This window comes from Lissotriton vulgaris, chromosome 10 (genome assembly GCF_964263255.1).
Source record: "Lissotriton vulgaris chromosome 10, aLisVul1.2, whole genome shotgun sequence".
NCBI classification, from domain to species: domain Eukaryota; kingdom Metazoa; phylum Chordata; class Amphibia; order Caudata; family Salamandridae; genus Lissotriton; species Lissotriton vulgaris.
The window spans coordinates 278,547,315-278,571,946 of NC_141698.1; the positions used below are offsets into that span (position 1 = coordinate 278,547,315).

Sequence of the window (24,632 nt, forward strand, 5' to 3'; positions counted from 1 at the left end):
GACAGTGAGGAGCTTGAGGGACAGAGACAGACAATGTAAGAAGGCTAGAGTGCATGAGAAGAGTGCGAGAGGATCTTGCACAGCTGTTAAGGTTTTTAGCCTTTGAGCCTACTTAGTTTTCCACTTTTCAATGACATTAAAGCTCAAGCTCACAGTATGCACTATATGAAAAATTGAGTTGGTTAAATATTTTATATCTACTCTCTCATGCGCTACGCTACTGGGATGTTTTAACATGGAAACGGTTCAATGTAAAAAACAAAACTGAGAATAAACTAAATGTAGCAATATTATTTGCACTAAAAATAATAAGCGAAATTAAAATAATAGGAAACCTAAACGAATAAATACAATAATGACAGACAATACAAAACAAAAATGAGTGACGTACAGTATAAACTAGACAATAAACTAAACATACTAAACTAATGTAGACATAAACTAGACAATACAAAACAAAATGAAACGTATAAAATAAAACATACAAAACCCTACACAAAAAAAGAACAGAATGAAAATAAAACATTAAAAAAAAAAGTAATATATTTTTTTTAATCATAATTTCGCTTTGTATTTTGCTCCCCATTGGCAATACCCAGTTATTTCCAGAGGGCGGTGCTCTGAATTAGCCCTAAGGCAGCAAGGTAAGGAGGGAGGGTACAGTCGGGGCATGGGGTGCAGCATGCAGAAGGTGAGTACACAAGAAGGTGAGTTACCTGACAGATAACGTTATCATAGTACGCCAGCGCGCGGGCGTGGGGGGAGAGCTTACAGGGGGTGTCACAGAGTTTCCTTACATTTGGGTGGGAGCCTTCCGCGATCGTGGACAGAGAAAAGTTATCGTTGTGGAGCTCGGAGGGTGTCCGATATCTGCTGAGAGGGGCAGAGAAGAGCAAAAATATGCACTGTTAAATTACAATTTTTTTCTTAAATCACGCAATTTTTCATAACGTGAACAACATCTTCCAGTGGGAGACCTCTTTACTGTAAGATTAAATAGCAGGGCTAGGAAGTAATTGAGATAATATTGGGGGTAACATAATATCTTGATTCGACATTAAATTAAAAAACAATAAAGAAATACCATATTATAACATAACATCACATAATGATAACAGGTCAAGCTGCATAACACAAAACGGAGCACACAGCACAAAGTATAAATAATACATCATATAACGCAACACATAACATGATATGACGAGAATGACATAATGACAACACATCCCAGAATATTCCATTCCACAGGTACTGCTTTTCCACCGCCCGGTACAGTAGGTCTTTTGCTGACCGTCAATGGCGAAACGCTTAATGGCGGACCGCACCTACAGAACGTGAAGAACGGGCTGAGTCATGGCTGACAGACAGGTCTTTAAGTGGAAAAAAAATGGGGGTGCTCTTAAAGGGGCGTGGCACATTTCTTAAAGGGGTGTGGCCTGTCTGAGTAGGGGCGTGGTCTAAATCAAGATAACTAGCATTGTGTGCTTACGAAAATCATGAAGTCGCATCCAGCAAAGGATAATAAAATAGGCAAAAAAGTATATCTATTAAGTATAAGCCATAAAATACCAAACACTTTAAAAAAACATGTAAAAATTATTTACATTACTTAGAAATCTATTGCAGGATTTCCCAAAACCCTTGAAGATATTCACTGTGTCTATTCTGCTGGGGTTTCTCACAACAATTTTCTTCAGCAGACGTTCTACCTTTTGCCAGCCAACTCTGTACATACAGCTTTGTGTCAAGTATTTCAAATGGAGGACCATTGAGTTTTACCCATCAGCATGAAATTGACTGAGCCCTTCTGCTCCTAGCGTGCGGAACGTTATTTCAAAACTAATGCGACTGAGATGTTTTTCAAAAATGCCCCCGCTGCACTCGTGGAGTCACAGAATCACCCAAAGTAGCGATTAGTTGGGACAACTAATGTGTAACTAGAGATGGGTTCAGCAAAACGAACTTAGGACTCATCGGAGAGGTATAGCTTGGTTCCTATGACAATTGAGCGTGGTACCCACAACTAGGAGTAGCCGCTGCTTTTAGGGAGTCAGCCGCAACAACCAACAAAGTGATGGGAATAATTCTAACATGAATTGCTGTCAAGTTTCGGACTCATGAATCCACTAAAAGCCCGCGCCATCCCTCAATCTCTTCACTAATGCACAGGATGGAAAGTGCCAACAGGTGCACAGGATGGAAAGTGCCAACAGGCCCAGAAATCAGGTGAGAAAGAGAATCCCCCTGTCTTTAGAGAACCAGGGAATGGGAGCAGAAGAGCAATGGCGAACTGGAGCCCACCTCCATTGCACAGCTCTGTTTCAAGAGACAGCATCCCCTGTCTTGGTGTTACAAGGGGAGGAAGGCTGACTGGCTGTAGGACTGAGGGCATGTGCTGTACAGATAATACTGGGCATATAACAAGGAATAGATTCCTTATGAAACAAGCTGTACTGGTTTCAGCATTGAGTGGTACAACAGTGACCCGGGGGCGTGCCCGGAATCTGACTGAAGGACCCGGCGCACTGCTGCAAACACACCTGTAAGACCCACCAAACAAGTAGGCAAGAAGCAGCACTACAAAGGGGCATGGCAGGAGAGGTGCTAACGGTGACCCAAGATATAGAGAGGGCAACAATGAGCAACTGCGAGGGCTGCCAACCAGATGTGAACTGAATTATAAACTGGATAGTGGGGGCAGCTATTGTGTTAAAGTCCAGAAGAAGTCTTGAATATGGATCTCCCCCAGTGGTGTAACAAAGGCCCCCCGCAGCCCTCACGATGCGGGGCTCACCAAGCTCTTGAGTGTGGTCAGAGGGGGCCCCCTCCAGGAACTTTGCAGGGGGGCCCCCCTCAAGTTTCGTTACAACACTGACACGTAAGTAGCAACAGGGCGACCTGTAAAGAGAAGGCAGGCCCGCCGGTAGCGTGTGTGATCATAATCTCCCCCCTGTGCAAACTCCGGTTACCGGTTACCTTAGGATGTGAAGGGGGCTCTGCAATCCGCGCTGATCTCCGATGAAGCCGCTTTCGCCGGTGGGACGCGCCTCAGCCTCAGGTTCAGGCAGCTCCTTTCCTCGATGATGAGCTGCAGGGAACCCCAGTTGCTAGGGGACACCTTGCACCTCTCCATACGTAACATAGCTCCGCCTGATGAACCTCTACTTTCTAAAAGTGCTGTTTTCAAACTTAGAATTTAAAAACCATCTTCACTAAAGGATGTGTTATTAAATTCTGAGTTCAGGGGTACCAGATTCCATATGTCTATCTTGCCGTTATGGGAAGACATACAGGTAGACCTGTCACACAGCATTCCCCATGTTATCCTATGGGCAAGATAGCCTTTCAATAGTGAATAACAAAATTGGCAGTATTTCACTTTCAATACATGTTACCCATACTAGTAACACCAAACAAAAAACAGGACATCTGCTCACCCTACCTTTGAACTTTGAGGATCAATAATAGAGTCCCCTTTCGAGGCCCCCCCCCCAAAAAAAACTGGGGGGGCTCAGCCGCCCAAGACCACCCCCACTTAAAGCCCTGCTCACAGATATTAGTTTGATTTGGAAGGAGAGGGGCCCCATGAAGTGTTGGCTGGGGGCCTAAAGTGTTGGGAACCCCCTGGCCACGCCCCTGCTCATCACATTACTCCGGTGTGTTGCTATTAGCCCCATAAATACTGGAAGGTGTAGGAGAGCTGTCTTTCAGCCACAATGTCATGTTTAACACGACCTCACGCTGCCTCTGACTGAAGGCATTATACAGCGACAATTAGGCGTTCCGCCCTGGCAATGTTGCGTCCCTCCCTTGACTGATCATGGGAAATGTGCTGTCTGTAAACTAGATTTTAAATCCCAGCTGCGCCAACTCAGGGGCATATTATCAAGGACAGGCGATACATTATCGCCGCTTTTGATAAAGCGGCGATAATGGCCTTGATAATATGCTCTATGAATTCCAATCGAAGCCCATGTTAGATGTGAACACATCTAACATGGGCTTCGATTGGAATTCATAGAGCATATTATCAAGGCCATTATCGCCGCTTTATCTGCAGTTTCCTGCCGATAAAAGCGGCGCTAATGTATCGCCTGTCCTTGATAATATGCCCCTCAGTCTTTTATCAACTCGAGATCGATGAAATGAGTGCGCTGAGATAAGTACCAAAATCCGTAATTCATGTGTCATAAGAAGACTCAGGAGCATATTATCAAGAACGGGCGATACAATTATCGCCGCTTTATCGGCAGTAAACTGCTGCTAAAGCGGCGATAAAGGGCTTGATAATAGGCCCTTGTGAATTTCCATAGCAGCCCATGGTTCTGATGTTAACCTGGGCTGCTATGGGAATTCACAAGGACCTATTATCAAGCCCATTATCGCCACTTTAGCGGCAGTTTCCTGCTGATAAAGCGGCGATAATTTTATTGCCTGTTCTTGATAATATGCCCCTCAGTTCGTGTCGTGTTGCAGCGACAGCCAGCGTCATTCAATACAACCTCCTATGGACTGGCTGGCATCCATTCCCTCCTCGGCCTTCTGATCCACAGGTGGGAATGCTGCCATGTGCAGCACAATGTCTGCCCCGGGGTCTGATGGAGGGCTACGGCTGTCAGTGGCAATGCTTTCTTAGCAGCCTGTTAGACATGCAAATGAGCCCCCCCCCCCACTCCACTGAAAGCATTCTGGCTCACTGCGCAGCGACAAAAGATCACATTAAGCCCATTCTCCCCACTCACTTCGCCTCCCTCATACTAATAAGCCGAGGAGCTCTTCCGAGTCCCCCGCAGCTGCCGCCCCTACAAAAACCCTCCTTGTACTGGGGCAGCAGATGCGGCTTTGTCCCCCTGATCCGATGAAGAGGTGCCCCTGTGCACGGCAGGACCGGTCCGAGGGAAGAAAAGGTTTTAACGAGAAGTGGTGGAGTTCTTGGGAATCAAGAGGGGGCCTCAGACTTTCACTGAAGCAACTAAAATACATCCCTGCAGCACCCTCCTCTCACAGCCTAGAGAACCCTTTCATCGGGGCCAGCAGAGCCCACAGCGAGGCTCTCGCCCACATGTTACTTTCTCTAGTAGAACTGTGAGTATGCTATCCATTAACCCACAAACCTACCACAGCTTTGTTGTTAATATAGAGTCTAACCTTTACAATACACTTACATTTTCTTGACAGACAGTGTGAGTGAGGAGCTAGGAGATAAAGTGGCTTGCTCAAGATCACACAGTTTTGGGTAGAGGGCAAACTGAGATTGGGTCTCAGGAGATCTTATTGCACATCGATATGTCCCTCACTAAACTGTAACTCCATCCCTTCATCCAGTTAGGTAGGATTCGAGCAACCATAACTGATGCAGTAGGATACATCTCCCTATGTGTACGAACTCACTTCTGCACTACACACAGGATTATTAAGGTTACATTTTTTAAAGCAATGGGTTGTTAGTCAGAGAATGGGCCCATTAAAAGGAATTAATTACTAAAAGCAGTTGGAGAAATAATAACAATGCTTGTGCAATACTTATAATCCAGGACAACAATTTCTACTGGTTCGAAAAGAAACATGCCTTTTCTGCTTATATAATAAAATGTTTTATATAATAAGAATCCTGTTTTGAAACACAAAAGTGAAAGAGTCCCAGGAGATAACCCACGGCACTCACTTCATAAACAACTGTCACATTTGTTTTTGGGGTTTCCCAAAAAGTCCCAGTATAATTGGGCACAAGAGGCCAAAACACTAATATGCCCATGTGGTATGATATGATTTAACTTCCTGTAAATATTAATTAGCAGGCTCTAATCGATAATATTATGAACAAATAAAAAACGATTGCAAATACTGAGTGTGATGCCAGAATTTTGTATCCAAAATATTATCTGACAAATATTGTGTCCTGAATATAGTTTATAAAAACGATCGTCCCATTAGAGTTAATGATATAAAAAATCTACTTGATATTTTTGTAAATTATATTTAGGACACAATATTTTTGTCAGACGATATTTTTGCACATGATATTCTGTTGTACAACAGATAAAAACTTTTCCGAGCACGTTTTATACAAGCAATGTGGTAGTGTATTAGCTTGTATTAGCTTGTCTTAGCGCTGAAATTTCTTACGAGAATTTACAGGCAATTTGTTAGCAAGCCTGTGACAGTGACTTCCATGTACCCTTTGATGATGATCAAAAATGAGGCAATTTTAGGGCATTGGCATTCTTTCCTTTCAATTAATTTCATCAGCAGAGATCTATGAAGATGAAGCAAATATGCCCCATTTTTTCTTGTGAAATGTTGTTACAGTTGAGCATTACATTGTCTGCAAATAGAAGAGAGGGGAAGGAGGAATCACCATTGTTTTCAAGGATAGCCTCGACTGCACTGCCTCCACAGAAACTGGAACAAACTACATGGAACACCTCAACTTTACAAAACAAATCACAGAAAATTTCACCCTGGGTGGGAACCCTGGTCTACTGACCCCCAGACCCCCGGGTTAACTTCTCATGCAGCATTTCAGACTTCAGCACCCCACTGATCCTCGACTCCAATGCATTCATCCTCCTAGGGGACCTCAATTTCCACCAAGAAGAGTTGACTGCTCCAAACTCAGCCGCACTACTAGACCGCCTCAGAAATCTAGGACTCACCTAACATGTCACTAATCGTACGCACGCCGCCGTGCACATCTTAGACCCTGTCTTCGCATCATATAACATCATGATCAACACACCCAGGCCCATCAACTGGACTGACCATGCCATAATCAACTTCACAATCAACATCCACCATCGGAGAAGAACCCACACAGTGGGCCCAGCACGCTGACACTCGAGCAACCTAGCGGAGGCAGACTGGGCTTCCACCCTCCTAGAGAGCAAACCAGAACTTACGGGCCACCTTCATGCAACATCGAAAACTTCAACAAGATGATCACCAACTACGCTGACACCCAGGCTGCCCACAAAAAGAAATTGCACAGCCAAATCAATGACACAAGCCAGCTGGCTCATGGAATACCTTAGGAGAATGACCAAGCTTCACTGCAAACAATTGGAACAGAAATGGAGAACCAGCCAAGGGGAAGCAGAAAAAGACACCTTCAAATCCACATAGAGGAGATACCACCGGCTAATCCGAGAAAGCTAGAGGAAGGCCCCAGCCGAACTAGTAAACACCAGCTCCAACAGGAGCAAAGAAATCTTCGCTATTGTGAAAGATCTCACAGGGGCATAGCTAACCACCATGCCGTGAGGACACAAACTGCGCAAGCTCCTTACTGACCTCGAACCCCTAGCCCAACCAGCTGGCACACATGCACCGCAATACCTGACGGGGTCCCTCTAACGTGTGGGACTCCTGGTGAAGCCCTGAGATACTTGTGGAGCAGCGTCATTACTGCAGCGGGTTCCGGATCAGCCACAGAGCCCAATGCTTCCTCAAAATGGCAACCATGTGAGGATAGGGAGGGCAGCATAGCTGAAAGATGAGGCAGCTCCGTGGATACCGCACGCCCCCATCAGGCCCAGAGGAAAGCTTCTGAGCTAGTTGAAGTCAGGCCAGAGCCAGCGGAGGTTCACACTGTGGGGCCGCTGTGCCAGGCGGTAGCAGAGTCCGTGTATAGGCGGAGCCCTCTTTTTATGGGAATCCTGCCCAACTCTACTGCGGAGATGCAGGAGACCAAATACATTGTGCTGTGACATGGCACAAGCATGGCGGACCCAGAAAGGGGCATTAGGAGAGGTGTGTCTTCCAGGGGAGCCTTGATCCCCGACTGAGGTCTGGGCATGAGTTTCTGGGGACCCTCCCATGACAGACTCATCTTTTCTAGACTGTATCAGGCCTTTCCCCCGCCCTCTGACTCCGCTTTGCTGGTTCTCCTGGGGCAGCAGGGAGGCTTGTGTGGAGTTGGCAATTGTGTCTGGTTCAGAGCAGGGGCTGGTAATACCCCAGGTGCAGAGATTGCCTTGATATTGCCCAGGGCCCCCAGTCCTTTGGGGGGGTGCTTTTTATTAGGTGGAGACTGGGAGATGAGATCACCCTGCGTGGGGGTCCCCATGCCCTGCCCATGACTGCTAATGAATGGTGACCCACCCCATTTGGTGGATGCTCAGTAGCTGTGGCCCCTCTTGCTTCAACTCCTGCCTTGCACTTCCACATTGTGCTGCCCTCACCTGAGGTGAAAGGACAGATTCTGGAGTTTATGCCTTGGGGTGCAGACGCTGGGCATCTCCCTGGTGGACTGGGACCTTCGTTGGAGCTGAGGCCAAGTGTTTCCCCTGGAGCCTTGAGACTATTTTCGGTGGTTGCCGCAGTGGTCACCTGAGACCTGCCTGATTGCCTTTGGGGCCTCACCTGCTGCCTGTACCGCATTGAAGATTCAAGCAAGCCGGGCCGAAGAAGGCTGAAATGCCAGAAACCGGTCCCTGGTAGCTTGTCTCCTTTCTGGTGAAGAATTGGCTTGGTAGTTTAGTCTGCCCAGTTCCCATGATGCACTGGGCCAGGGACAGACTGATTTGCATATAGCCAGGTTCTGAGCTGGGATGGTGCAGTGAGATAAATAACAGTGATGGATCAAGCCCTGATCTTTGGACTGGGTAAGAGTGGTCTGCTTAATTCAGACACTCTGTTCATCACCACCCCCTTTTCTGAATCGTGTACCGCATTGATATCACTGCTGACTGATTGTTGAGAACTGGAGGTTTCTCATTAGTACTTCCAATGGCATTTCTTCTTCTACCACTGCCCTTTGTACGTTCTGGACTAACAAGGGTTTCACACAATGAACCAAAGAAGATGCATCCATGAGTGCCTTCCAAATGGGGATCAAGCAGGGTGCAAGTGCAGGAGACATTTCCTTCTTTGACAGTAATTTCGATAAACTCCTGGCTGCGATTGATGCCCCTGGGGAATGGTTGAAGGGTAAGTAAATTCCATAGCAGTAGAACTCTGTCTCATCCTCGACGATTCGGAGAGGGTCACTGCATTGGAGGTCACAGTGCAGTTGTTGGTGCCAGCAGCGCAGTCCACAGGTCACTGCCTTAAAGAACAAATGAAACGACTGGCAGCTTGGCACAATGATCAGGAGGGGAGGGCCCTACAAAATAATATCAGGGTGGTGGGCATCCTGGAATGAATTGAGGGGAATTCTTTCCTGGTCTTCTTATAAGATTTGCTCCAGGAGGTGGTGGCTCCAGATGGTCTGTCTAAACATTATGCCCTGGATAGGGCTCACCATGTATCCACACAGCTGCTCTCGCCTGGGGGCCCGCCTCGGCTTGTAGTAGCTCTCCTTCTGCACTTTTGTGACTGGGACCATCTTTTACAGCAGACTTATTATCCTTTTGTGGGATGGAAAATGCTAATGTCTCTTTGTACCCTGACTTCACCCTCCGAGTCCAAACCCAGAGGGCATCGTTACTCGCAGTCGAGAAAAACCTGCGTGAACTGGGCTTGCTTTATTCACTGCTGATTCCGGTTTGGTTAAGAGTCCAGACAGAGGATTGGGTGCATTTGCTTATGGATCCTGCGGTGCCCTGGGAGCGGTTTGAGTTGTATGACCAGGATACAGTATGACCGAAGATGCTGGAGCACAGACGACCCCCATGTCTTAGGCGGCAGACATCTTGCACCAGAGGGATGAACTGGCCCACCAAGTTGCAGGCAGCCCTGGAGCAGACAAGTGCAGAAAAGACTGCTGCCTCTATCAAGACCAGTGACGACTCCACGTGGCGGGCCTCTCCGGCCTGTCGCAGTTCCACCTCTGGCTTGGCGGATTCCGTGATACTGGGCCTGGAGAAAATAGTGCCGTGGGTCACTGCAGGCATGACTGAGGACCTTGTCTTATGAATTACTATTTGGCAATTCCTTATGAGATGATAGTTATCTATACTGGGTTGTTGTGATGTGGCGGCTGTTTGTTTACTAATTTTGTCAACTACCACTGTTTTCTAATTTGCATGGCCTGGGAGGGAACGGGGGTGAGGTAAACTTGGCAAACTGTCCCTTTCCATTGGTTTGTTTCTTTCCTCTCTCTTTCTCCTTTTCGGAATTGGCTGTGCCTTCTTCCGAACATCTCACTGCATTACGGAACTAGTAGGTCTCATTGCAGGGCTTTAGTTGGCTTTCCTGTGGGTCCTGTGTTCTTTATTGTTTGAACAGGATGTTCGTATGTTACAGTCCTGGTGGGGGGAGGGGGTGTTAGGGGTTTGTTTTTTTGGTTTGTTTGTTGCTTGTATTGTTTTCCTTTAATGGGGTGCGTATGGCAGCTGAAGAACTGTTGTGTGCCTTTCAAGGGCGGCCCAGATCAGACGTTGAGTGCTGCAGGGGACACTCTGCAGATTTATGCCTGGGAGGGACAACATGGCAAACCAGATTTGACTGATCACATGGAAGGTGCAGGGGCTCTCCACCCTCTCTAAAAGTTATAATGTTTTGGCTTACTTGAAACTTAGAGGGGTACAGATTGCGTTCTTGCAGTAGATTCACCTTACAGAAACTGATGGCCAGGCACTATGTAGGCGATGAAAAGGTCAGCTGTATGCTACTTCTTACTTGGCTTTTGTGCGGGGACTCATTGTTTGGATCAGGCCCGGGGTGCCCTTCCAGTTAAATCAGGCGATAACCGAACCAAATGGGCGTTATGTGTTGGTTCTCGGTCATTTGGATGGCAGAGATGTTGATTTGTTGAATGATTATGCCTCGAATGTGGACCAGTCTGCCTTTCTGACTAGCTTGATCCCTTTCCTTCTGCTGATGATCCCCTATTTGAGGATAGTGGGGAGCGACTTAAATATTTTTGACAGATCTGGGCTTAGATAGATCTCACCACCCTCTGTGCGCAAAATCGGCGTATAGATGGTGACGGCTGCCTGCTGCTGGGCTGCCCAATCGGAATTTATAGATTGTTGAAGGGCGTATTTGAGAAGTTGGCCTGATATATGATGTCTCCAATTCTGGTGGCACCTTGTATCAGTCCAAACAATCCCTTATGGTGATGGTTGTAAGTCAACCTTATAAGACAAGCTATCCTAGGGGTAGCATGGACTAAGCAGCCTTCAGGCTAAACTCAAGAGGGCATGTGAAGCCAGCTGTTTTACCAATCACAATCCTGAAATATCAAATGAAAGGACACCACACAAGTTATATATTATAAAAATATATGTATTTATTCTCAGAATAATCCTCTATACTCTTTATGAGTCTAGAAGCACAAGCGTTTAAACAAAAGCACAGTAAAACATATGAAAGTTGCACAATTATGGATGAGGCCCAGGGGCCTCTCAAACCATATACTAAAATAGTGGTATAAGTATCACTAATCGAACAGTGGTAGGCCTGAGGCCTTGGGAATCGCTAGGGCGATTCGGGACTAGCAGTAGTGAAGTCGGGAAAAGCCCGCCGAACTAGGGTTCAGAGCTTAAAGCACACGCATGCACCAATGCAAAGTCAATGGTGCGTAAAAGTTACAAAGTGACTGTTTTAGGAGTCTTCCGACTGGACTAGAATTACCAAACTTTAGACTTAGACACTAGATGTGTATACCAATGCATGAGCACCGGCGTTCACGAGTTACCTTACCCACAGGAATTGGGTGCATAGGTGCCAAAGTGTGTCGGGTTTTGTGACGCAGTCTGATGGTGCCTGGAGATGAAGATGCTGCAGGCATCCTGAAGAGAAGAGTTCGGTTGGATCCAAGGGTGGATCGAAGATGTAGAGTACCTGAAAGCAGAGGAGACAGAGTCTGGGCCACTCCGCAGTGACCAGGGTGGAACCAGGAAGGAACCAGGCAATGTCGGGCGCAATCAGGTGGTTGTCGAGAAGCTTGTCTCCGCTGCCACGTGAACTGTGGGGCACCGAGGATGTCCAGGAGTGGATCACGAGCTGTCCCGCGAAGGCTCTCGCTGTCGGCAGTGTCAGCTTCCGAATTGGAGCTAACAACCCTTGGCAAAGACAACCCACGCAGGATTCGAAGATCGCTTCTTACTCGGATAAGCAAAGTCAGAGCGGGTGCTCCTTTTCAGGGGAGCGAGGGCCATTCTGGCGCAACCAGACTAGCAGAGCAAATTCAAAGGTTCGTCAGTACTGGGGCCATTAGCCAACGGGCAAGCGACCAGACCAACGCGTCGAGCAGGAAAATGCAGAAGGGCCCCACGCAGCACTGGGTGAGTGTGGAGGGGTGAGCTTTGGTGCAAAAGCTGCTCGGAGCTGGGGCTTCTCAAACCCCAATGCACAGCATCAAGGAAGCCTCGGGAGCTGCACGGTCAGCACTTTGTGGCTTTTCCAAGATGGCCGGCCCCACTCTTCAGGTCGCCTCCACGGGTCTCAAATTTGCTGGGACTGTGGATCGGGCTGTTGGAAGGCGGGAAAGCTGGGTCTTGTTGATCTCTGTTGCTCGAGTTCCGGCGGGAACTGCAACAAAGCAAACGGTGTGGCGCTGGATGGTGCCTGTTTGCACAGGGTGGTCACTCCTTGACCACAAGGGAGATTCGTCAGTCTTCCACGTCGAGTGGGATGTCGAAGGGTCCAGAGTTCTGTATCAAAGTTTCAGTCAGGATAATCTGATGTGCGCTGGTACTGCTCCCACCTTTATTCCAAATCTGTGGGCTGGATTAATTGCTAGGTCCCTCCTACGGGTGGGGCCAGGGAAGGGGGTGGTTAAACCTCTTTCCCTTGGTCCAGTTTCACGCCAGGACTGGGACTGGTGTGCCCCAGAACCGGTTTGACTGGATTATGCGAGGGGAAGCCTTGTGCTCCCCAGGCAGTGTCTAGTTTCTTTCAACCCTCCCTGCTACAATCTACTATCTCCTGTCTGGGGTGGTGTAGCACCTCCCTGCGACAGGAAACCCTTTGTCCAGGCCTCCCCTGCCAAGTTTTGGTCAGCAGTAGGAGGTCAGACTCGTGTCTGTGGCAGCAGCATTCATTTTGTGATGCTGTGGCTCTGGTTAGGATTAACCGCGTTTCAGTAAAGTAACATGTCTTCTTCCTCTAGAAGGGTGGAATGCTACCCCCGTCGCCAGGACTGGTGAGGTTTTAGTATTCCAAATCGTATGACACCTTACACGACATGTTTTGATAAAGCCAAACCAAAGTTAGCACATAACCACAAGGATTATAATGCACTTAAGAGTATATGGTATGGCAATATCCCAGAACAGCTAAGGGAGTTGGTCCCGACATCTGCAGACAGGCTCAGCTCATGCTAGAGCACCATCTCACATAAAACCAAGCACTCTGCCTCCAGGATTGTTAAGGCCTGCCATAGAAGTGACTTATAGGTATATATGTGTCCAGATATAGGTTTAGATATAGGTATACTATATCTAAGCAAGGGGTGATTACACCACCTTGCCCCAGCTGAGTGATCAGCCAGTTGTTTCAATTTAAGTACCAGCTAGGGGTGGCAAAAGATATGCTGCTGCCCCTGGTAGGCCTTATATGCACCTATGCCCTGGGCACCTATAGTGCACTGTATAGGGGCTGATAAGGTGTCCGGTACCAAATTCGTTATGCACCTAAGGTGCGTGGAGTCCATTTTACAGAGAGAGCAGATAGCCTGGGACCCTGATTAGCAGGATCCCAGGGCAACTAAGTCAAAAACCAGCTAAACACTAGGCTAAGAATCTGGGGTAACCATAATCAGGTAGCCACCCTCCTACAGCCTATTCCTACTGTCCTGGCTTACATGATTTGGAAGTACAGCTCGCAGAACCTATTGCTGTAAAGCAACATATAAGTTAGTCAATACAGAATAATTGTCGAGAACGTATTCTGACCAGACTCCTTTAAATGGTGCTCCTTTAAATGGTCCACACATAGGCCGAAGGTCCCCATCTGGTGCTTGTATCCTACAGTGCTTGAGGATCAGGCCTTCATGGCTTTCCTGGCTGAGCACTCACTGTAAGAGGGATTACTCACTATTGGCTTGATAATACAGCTTTGGCCTCTTCACCAGTGATGGATTGGGAAGCTATGAGGTAGTAGTTCTTGGGTTCTGCATCTCCAACAAGACTGGAGTATGTGCTCAGCTGCACTCAGACATAAAGCAGTAGGAAGCAGTTCTTAATGGTCTTCCATGGCACCTGAAAGTGATCCCGGAGGGTAAGGAGCCCATCCTAAATGAACAGGAGAAAACAGGAGAAACTGTTTGCCCTGGTGGACTACCTGCAGCACTTTGGTTATAAAGCCTACATGATGAGTGCCCATGCTGCGAGAGACAAGTCCGGCAAAATGCTTGCATGGCTACTACAGAATTAGGCAAGAGAGCAGAATATGCTCCAAGTGCGGGACGCCTTGTGACTTGATGTCTTTACTCAGGACGGGATTAACACCACGTTCCTCTATTACTATAAGGATCTCTACTCTGCTAGAGCTGGGGTCAGCAAGGTGGAATGCTGAACTACATTGCATACTCCTCTGGTGGCCTTAGACTATGGGGTGCCATCGCACACAGGTGTGGATGTCACAGAACAGGATTGGTTGTCCTTCCCATAGAATTCTATGCGATGTACGCTGCGGTCCTCGTCCCTCTGCTAGTAGTCATATTTAAAGACTCCTGGGCGCAGGGAGTGCTCCCTTTATCCTTACGTGAGGCCACAATTGTGTGAAAGACAAAGATCAGCTTTTCCTAGATTTGTATCGCCCCCTTTCAATGCTTAATACAGACTATAAGATAATGAGTAAGGTATTAGTGAACCAATTGCTACCTCACACGTGCTCTCTGGTCCACCCTTACCAAACTGGTTTTATCCCTACACGTAGCACCACGCCTAACAGTCAACAGCTGCTACTCGCCTCTGATCAGTGAGAGCAGCTCCCACCAGACTCTCTAGTCCTGTCCATAGATATCTGGAAGGTATTTGATTTATTCTGATGGGAGTTTTTATATGCCACCTTGCTTGGCATGGGCTGTGGGTTATCTTTCGTAAAGATGACAAAACTCTTGTACACTAGCCCTCTGGCTCGGATTCGCACCAGTTTGGTGGTTTCCGAGGTGTGTGCAGTGAAGCAAGGCACCAGGCAGGGATGCCCATTATAACCTCTGTTATTCGCCTTGTCTCTGGAACTGTTCATTCGGACGATACATGGGGGACTACTACTGGGGTTTGCGCCTTTCTACTGATTGCCTTTATCTTTCACTACGCATATGAAATGCTTCTCTACATGAGAGGTGAGGACCCAGCTCTTGACGGAGCGGTGGCTGCACTGACGGATTTAGGTTGATTCCCCGGACTAAAGGTTAACTGGAGCAAATACTGTGTTAACCCTCTCCGAGATGGGGGGGTGGGGGGGGCAGACCTATCCCGACTGCCCCGACCCTGTGCATGAAACTGACAACCATTCGCTATTTGGGGGTGGCCATCTATCGTACAGTGGGCCTGATATACAAGGGCAATCTTTGCCGTGCAATTGCTCTCTTGAGACTTTCAATGGCATTCTGGTCCACCCTACCCTTGTCCACGGGTGGTCAGGTTACAGACTCTAAAGTGGTGATATAACTCAGACTTCTTTATTTGTTTGCCGCCCTTCTGGTAGAAATTCTGTGGAGGTTCTTTTGAGAGTTGGACGGTATTATGCTCACACTATATTGGGGAAACGCATTGTGCCGAATGGCACTGATGACACAGTGCTTACTGGTGGAGAAGGGTGGGCTAGAGGCTCCTGATTTTTAACTTTACTACCTGGCGAGGCAACTACAGTGGGTAGGCAGCTGGAGATCTGCACTGTGGGAGGGAATGAGCCATCAAGAACGTGGCCTGCCCTCCAGGGATCTTCTAACCCAGTGGTTCCCAAGGTGGGGTCCGTGACACATTCCCAGGGGGTCTGCAGGCTGCACTTTTAAAGGCCCTGCAAAGTTCCTTGTATAATCAGCAGTTTTCAAAGTAACAATAAAAGTGTCAAGACAATGTATCTGCTGTAGAGAGATGCAAGTTTTGTGTAGGCAGCTTTGACTCCTCTAAGAAAGGGCAAATGTTTAATATGCCTGCTGCAAAGACTGTCTACCATGCATTTAAAAAAACAATATTTTATGTGCATAGCTCAGTGGGTTACTGCTTTTGTCACAGAGCTTCTGGTACTGTGCAGATAATAAGTTACAATCGTAAACTAGCATAGTGAGCTATGAACTGCAATCAAAGAGCTGCATTCAAACTGCAAGTTACAAGTTAGTAAGTTATGTTCTCTCTCAATCTTTCATTATCCTGATTCTGGTAATAAAGGTTTATTTGGATCGAAATACATTCCTAATATTAATGTCAATGCTGACCACTGTGTTATGTTCTGAATACTGAGTTTGTGCTTCTCCAGACTGAGCACTATTAAAAAATGCCTACCATACAGATGAGGTCTGAATCCTACAATTTGAAGTCCCCTTTGCCTTATGTAACATTTTCTATAAACTGATTTACATATGTATAATTCATTGTCTCTGCCCTACACTGGTATGAGAGATGCTATCAAACAAATTCAATACATGTGACAGGGGGCGCTATGGAGAAATAAGTGAGGGAATCATTGAAGAGCCCCAACAAAGATCTTTGTATCCTGGTACAGTTAGCTCATCATTTACTATGCTAATACAGTTCAATATATAATGACAAATGTATGAGGAATGCACCACTTTTCCCTAATTTTCTTGGGGGGCAGCCCCCAAAGATCCCTTTGTAGTGGTCAGGCTCACTCGCTGCACTTGGTGTGCACCGTACAGGGACCGGTCTGACAACATTTGCCAGGGCTGCTTTGGGTTTCCAGTACGGCCCTGGCAGGAGCAGGAGCCTTGTACTGCGAAATAAAAGCAAACATTGAAAAGTTAGTCACTGAGTTGTAGCACCAACCTTCCCATTAAAATCTTTAGATTTTTGAAAATGTTTTCAATATAAAAAAATAAAATCTTTAGCTATGAGAGTATTTGTTCGGTGTGCACTTGTTAGTGTATTTTTCACGATTTACTGTTTTAATGTTTGAAATTGAAATAGTACAAATTGCTTGGGGGTCCCCTGCTTCCAGTAGTGACTTACTGGGGTTCCTCAGTAGTCAAAAGTCTGGGAACCACTGTTCTAACTAGTATATTGCTGAAACCAAACCAGTATCCATGGTTTGCAATATGACTATCCTGATTATCAAGGCAGCTACATTTAGGGTATGATGCTGCAGCGGACACACACTAATCTGTCATAGACCACTGAGCTGCTGCTACTTGTTGCCTGACGTTAGGGGCAGAGTGGGGGTTGGTCGGGAATTCAGTGGTGGACGGGACTGGGGATCACTACAACAGGTGCTTTATTTATGGGGAGTGAGCTCTGTCCTTTCATGGCTTTGCAGGAGACATACGATCTGCCGGTGGGGAATTTTTTGTTACATGGATTTTTGTTGCATGGGGAACATGAGCGGTGGGGTCATGGTGTCAAGGAGCAACCGGAGCTCAAGTGACTGTTCTATATATTTCTGATAACAGGTAGGATGAAGGTGGTAACTCTGCTGTACAGGGCACTGTTGAAGGGGGCAAAGCCAAACCTGACACGTTTGACACAGCGCTGGGATAAGGACTTGGGGACGTCACTGACTGACAAAGCTTCGAGGAGGGTGTTGGAACTCACCCCCAATGTGTCCAGGAATGCTTGCTTCGAGCTCATTCAGTTCTACTATCTACATAGGCATACCCCAGTGCGACACCTGCATGTCCTCACTGTTTAGTGAAGGATGTGGACTTCTTCCACATGGTCTGTTCCTGCGCATCGCTGATAACATCCTGGTTCATCGTTCTCCAGGTCTTTTACCTGGCTACTGATTGGAGCTTTGAGTTCACTCCCCAACTGTGTTTACTGGGCCTACATAAGCGTAGTGCGGCCCGTAAGGCGACAGACAGATTTGTAGACCTGGCGCTTATTCTTGCTCACAGACAACTGACTGTGAGTTGGAAATCGGCTTATGGTCCTGATGTATATGTTATGTTATAGGGATGTATTTAGCGCAAACAATTACCCGAAGGTGTCAAGGTTCTTGTACAAAGGGAGAGGTTGATACCAGATTACTTGGAAACAGACACGTTTAAAATTCTTTCCTAAAAGAGAGGAGGTTTGGGATAGATCTAATGGAAGAAGGAAGATCATTCCGTTCTTTGATAGTAGAACGAACAAAGCCATGGCCTAACCAGTTTGCTCTTAAGAATCTCTTTACAGCAAGTTTCCAAGTGCCCACGGTTCAAGCATCTTCCTGGAACATACCATTGGAATGTATGACTAAGAAACTCAGGGCCGGCTCCAGGCAGAGCTTTATGGTCTATACATAGAGCTTTGAATCTAGTACGTTTTCTGACAAGTAGCCAATGAAGACATTTGATGGCAAGGACCACCGATTGTTGTTTGGGGATTCCAGTTGGCATTCTAGCAGAAGCATTTTGCAGAACCTGTAGCATATTTAGATGTTGTTTCTGCATGTTGAGTTATAAGGCATTACAGTAGTCGATCTTAGAAAGTGTAGTAATGACAGTTTTTTGGACAGCAACTGGAATATAGAGGAGGATGTTTTTGAGCTTCCTAAGAACATAGAAAGTCCAGGATGTAACCGCATTCACATACATTTCTTGCCATGCAGGCTGGAGTAGGAAGAGGCCTAATTCCTTGGGCCACAAGGTGGGTACCATAGGGAAGGGGAATTCCGAAACATCATATCCTCCGTTTTGCTTGAATTGAGTTTTAAACAATTGATGTTCATTCAATTTCCTACGGCAGTCCAGCAGTCACAGAAATTTGAACTCACCATATTATTTGTTGAAGACAGAGCCACCACAATTTGGGTGTCATCTGCATAGGATGTAAGGTCTGGCGCCCAAAGGATCTGATGAGGTAGGCTAGAGGTTTGACATAAAAATTAAATAATGTAAGGCTGAGAGCGAAGCCCTGTGGGAGCTGGAGTTGGTGAAATGGAGGGAATGTGAGAGAGAAGCAACCTGGAAGGAATGGAGTAGCGGTGTGTGTAGGATTCCCATCTTGTTTGCGTGGGTTACCATCCTGGTGGCCTGCTCCAGTCTGAGCACTGGTGGATGAGTTATAGAGGAGGAACCACTATCAGGGGCCTCTTCGCCATCTACTGAGATGCAGGGCTTGGTTTCAACCCCATTGACCCCCTGTCCCTTAGGCCTGTTTGGAGTGTGTTAGCTTGACTGACTGTGGGCGCCCGGATTGATCTGGATGCAGCGACTGATATTTGAGGCACTGGTTTGCAGGCATGGAGGGGTTCAAGCACGATATCCCTATAAGCAAGCTTCAGATGCATGAACACGCCTGATGTTCCCCCTTTGTTTTTATGCTGCTACTCTGCTGATCGCTAAATCAATGAGCTCTCCCCTATGATGTAAATTGTTGTTGCTAAATAATCTGTTTTCCTATTGTACCCCACAATGCCGTTTGCTCATCTACTTATTGCAAAATAAACAATTATTTAAAAAATCAAAGATTTCACCACATCCACAACAACTGCTGGCAATATTACCCCATTACAAGATCTGTACAAGAAACTCTCATAGTTTTTCTGCAGCAAGATCACAACCATACACAGCAACTTTGTCCCACACCAGATTCTTGGAATCTCACCAGAAGCCTCTGAGTGACAAACAAGAACAGCACAATTACAACATGGGACACCATCAGCACAGAGGACACCACAGCAATCATGAAGACCATACAGTCCGGGATCCAGTCAGACCCCTGCCCTCACCACATCTTCGACAAAGGAGCACCCCACATCCGCAAGACCCTTACCCTCATCCTCAACACTTCCATCAGTACAGCCATCTTTCCAGGACCAAGGAAACATGCAGGAGTCAATGTCCTCCTAAAGAAGACCTCAGCCGACCTGAGCAAATCAGTCAACTACCGACTGAATCCCCCTTTTATTAATTACCCTGCCAAGGTCCTGGAAAAAGCCATCAAAAACCAACTCACCAAATACCGTATACTGCACACCACACAATAAGAATTCAGACCCAACCACAGCACCTAAGCAATTGCAGCCCTCATCCTCCTATTAGCAGCCTTCGACACTGTCTCCCATCCCATTCTGATCAGACGACTCCATGAAGCAAGCATTCGGGGGCATGTCCTCGAGTGGAACTGCAGCTTCGTCACCAGCAGAACCCAAAACATCATCATGCCTCCCTACTCCTCAGAAGCACAGGATCTAATTTGTAGAGTTCCGCAGGTCTCCTCACTCTGCCCAATGCTCTCTAATTTAAATATGACCGCACTGGCAGATGTCATCTGGACTCACAACATAAATGCCCTCAGACATGCTGATGATACACAACTGATATTGTCTCTATCAGATAAAATACCCAACACCAGGAACCTGTTCACAGCATGCATAACCAAAGTGGACACCTGGATGAAGTCCAACTGTCTCAAGCTGAACATGGACAAGATCGAAGTGGTGGTTTTCAGAAAGACACCTCTCCATGCAACTCCAACTCGTGGCCTACAGACCCCGTACCTGCCCCAATGCTGAGCCCACAAGCAAGGAACTTCAGAATCATCATAGGCAACAAACTGGAATGGCTGCCCAAGTCAACGCATTTGCCTACCCCTGCTTTAACACTCTGAGGATGCGGAAGAAAATCTTCAAGTGACTACTAGACAGCACCAGGAAAACTATCACAAAAGCCTCGATCACTTGCAGACTGAACTACAGTGACACCCTGTATGCAGGAATAAGCAACCAGCTCAAAAGAAGACTTAAGACCATCCAGAAAGCAGCAGCCAGACTATCCCTCAACCTCCCGAACAGAGTCACATCACAACACACCTCAGGGAACTTCACTCTTCAAACTTCTCACCCACACCCACAAAACACTCCATTACACCGGCCCTGCTTACCTGAACAGCCATAATAATTTCCACCAAACTTCCAGACACCTCTGCTAGATTCTCCCTAGCACACGCACTGGCCTTAGGCAAAAGCAGGACAGAGGGTTGCGCCTTCTCATATTTCGCTCCTAAAGCCTGAAACTACCTCCCACAATACATCAGAGCATCCTCCTCTCTTCTTGACTTCTGCCAGAGGCTGTAGACCCTGCTTTTCGAGTATGCCCACCAGGCTGGCCCCACAAACCTGCTCAAGTGTCGGGATACCCTCACGGGTAATTATCATACTATAAAAATGCATATAACATAACATATTGTGAGCTTTATATGGAATAAAAGCAGATATTCTCATAATAGAACAAACAGCATCTGCTATAGTCGTTCTTTAAGTGGCCAAACAGGGATAGAGGACAGAAAAGAGTGTTGTCTGGTCACAAACAGCTCTGGGAATTTATCAGAAAGTTCATGATTGGTAACTGTTCTCGCTTTTAGAAGGGGAAACGTTTTAAAAGTCACAAATATCCTCATCAAGTGAGATCTTCCATCCTTAGCTCTTCGGTGGCTAGTCATGAAAGTTTAGGCCTTTATGCAAAGGTTCAGTTCAAGGAAAAGGCACTATTCAAGGTCTTGAACAAATGCATGAAAAAGACCGAACAGAGGATTGAGGCGACTTTCAGAGGAAAATTATACCAGCTTCTTTCTATGGTTAAAGCCATAGCAGGCAATAAATCCCATAATCTCAGATTCACTTTATGGCTCACCTTAGAGACAACTTGATCTTAAATTAAATTTCTGGAGTGGGCGAGCCAATAGAAACATTACAGTTCATGACAGACGTTAATAAGGGATATAAAAAAGTTCCTTAAACAGACGACGGACTGCAACCAATCTAGAAGTAGATTAAAAATTAAATAATTCCATAATTAGCTGCTAGGCTGCAAACATTTAAAAAACAGAACATGGTTCCAAAGGTGTCCCGAAGTATATTTGTGGACTACGAAAATTCCAGAAGTAGATGGCAAACAACACATTTTCCAGACGCTAATAACAGGCTGTCTATACCCCAGAAGTTGACAATGCTCTGTGAAACTCCCAGCAGTAGATAACAGAGGGCACAAATACCAGAAGCAAAAAGAAGAATGTAGCAATGACAGAAGCACAAGCTAAATTGCAACGATTTCAGTAGTAGACAAATATATTTTAGAATTTCCAGGAAGGGCTGACTGTGGATCTGTCAGGCGCTTGGGGCAGATTACAAAAAATCCAGATGTAAATTAAATATTTCAGATCTATATGACTGGCATTATAACTTCATGAAGAAGATAAGTTCCAACAATTTTAGAAGTACACAGTGCACTTAAAACTTACAATGGGATGCAAGCCATCTATTCAGCAACTTTTAAATGGCTGCAGGAGCTTATATAAGAAATGTATTCGGGATCTGTTAAAGAAACATGCTCCTCTTTTCCCAGGATTTGGGACAAGGACCGCACCATCTAACAACATGCTGTAAGTGTGTCCCTCTTCTTCAAATATAGCCTTGCCTGCGGAGGTGGGAAATGTAGGCATCTCTCTTACTAACCACTTAATAATCAAACCTAGAATGCACATAGCACTTACTGCCTCGGCTGGTAGACCAGATCACTCTTTTCAGACCCTTTTAAAGTACAGCATCTTAGGTGACAGACTGTCTTCCCCACTCAAGGATGATGTTACCCTTTCAGCATGAGACCATTGTCTTCCTGGAAGAAGTGCCATGTTTAGGCCTGGCGAAGCCATTACCAGCCCTAGTGTGTTCAATAAACAAAAACTGGAATTTTAGTCTGAAATCTTCAAACCACTGTCCAGCTTGATGAATTACCCACTTCATCCATTAGCTTAAGGCATTGTCTATCATATCTTGGCTGAATACCGAGGAGTATTTTAGTCTCACCGTCATGCTGTTGGCTATTTACATGTATCCTTCCTTCAGTGCCACTAAAATGCATGAGGGACTATTGTATATCTAAAAAGTACACACAACCATCACGCCTCTTTTGACATTCAACCCCTTAGCTCACACGTGCATTATATACCTAATGCAAGTCTTCCTTGTTTTGTTTTTTATCATTGTAGCGTGGGTTTTTTTGTGCTTTTGTTTTGTCAGCACTCGATTGTGAATCTGATCTTTGGGTGGCCACACCAGTGGCATGTCCCAGCGCAGCTCGCGATAGCTTGAACTAAAATACACAATCCTGAAGACTTATGAGATCAGCAACAAAATGGGCGTGCATCACAGGGTCGGACTATTTGATCTCCCCCAGGCTGGTCCTGTGGGTGTGTGCCAGGCAGCTCCTTTCCATCCTGCCGCCGGGCCACTGCTGCTGTTCAAAATACCAGATGGGTCCTTCCTATTCTGCCAAAGGGTCACTGCTCTTTCTCATTCTGCTGCCAGGTCATTTAAAACAAACGTGAAAAATCCAATGGATCTGGCTTATAATTCAAAATGTAAAACAGACCTATTGACTTTGCCAATTCTTGTTTATGTTTTACTTTTAATTCACAACACTGTCTCAAGAAAAGAGATCTGAAATGAACTTAGCTGGGCAAGACAATTTATTGCTGTGAACAGATGTGGAAAACGACAATCTTATAATTAGAGCTCCCAGTTTTATGGTATCTTTTTTTTTGCCATTTCCGTCTGTCTTTATCCATATTTATGTTTTGCAAATTTTATCTGTATTTATCCATATTTTGGGTTTTGTGGAAAAATTATGATGAAATTAGTATATTTCCACATTTATTTAACTAATAAATATGCTCTCATGCTTGAATGTCTGCCAGGTTTCAGTGCTGTGAACACCCACAGAAGTTAAATCAGAAAATATGCTAATTTCAGTATCAACCTTGTGCATAGCTACTGCTGTTAAAGCCTCTTTACTAAAAGTTTTTTCTTTTTTAATCCCCTTATCTATTAATCCACACATCTATTGACCTGGCAGTCATGGCAGATAGCATTTAGAATTAATCAAAAAGCAACCCAATTTCCGTTTTTATCCATATTTAAAAATAAATACAGACAAGAAAATGAATGTTTTCGCACTGTAAAAATCAGTAAGCACTCAAAACAGGGAGCCTTACTTATAATGCACATACTTTAGCCATTTATTTATTCTAATTACGATGAAATGCCTTGTATGTATGGCTTTTGAATTCATAAAGGAGCATCTGATTTATTGGAACCCATATTTTTGTATAATTTTTCAGACGACCTTTAGCCGTATTTACAGGGTTTTCATAGATGTGAGCTTCATTAGACTGACTCCCCCTGCACCAAAAACAAGGTTGTTCCTTATTTAGCCACGTTTGGGCGAGCAAATTCCTAGCAACAGTATCTAGGGTTAGCATCGTAAAATTAGATTAGTATCTGTTCCAAAGAAGATAATGGGAAAATATAATGTATTTTTGCCCCATCATACTATTCAGTGTTGAGGATATATTCCATCAATATGCCTAAAATTCAGGACAGAGCAAACATTTGAATCCTATCTGCATTACTTGGAAGGAGCAGATTAAAAGTTAAGAATTTCCCTATGCTGTAATGCTCCTAGTTGAGAGGCGTTATCATTATTTTTGTTCTCCAAAGGGATTTACTTACATACATAAAATTGCTCGGGTTTCCTATCTATTCGGGTTATTTAGCTGTCCAACCACATCAATTGTGATGTTTCTCCTCCATAAATGCTTTGTAGAAAGCTGTGATAGTTGGATTGTTCTGTTGAACAGAAAAAA

The 24,632-nt window shown here is 45.7% G+C and overlaps 1 protein-coding gene across 6 annotated transcripts in view; it reads right to left on the reverse strand.

The window, feature by feature from the left end:
* The window catches only part of CSPG5 (chondroitin sulfate proteoglycan 5), a 279,927-nt gene that overhangs the window by 38,443 nt on the left and 216,852 nt on the right, over positions 1-24,632 (reverse strand). For 2 of the 6 annotated variants that reach the window (XM_086941016.1, XM_086941015.1), the window contains exon 4: positions 717-873. In XM_086941016.1, coding sequence (XP_086797142.1) covers positions 717-873 — 157 coding nt within the window. The remainder of the gene's footprint in view (positions 1-716; positions 874-24,632) is intronic. The other 4 variants (XM_086941019.1, XM_086941021.1, XM_086941020.1 and 1 more) reach the window with 3 other exon arrangements.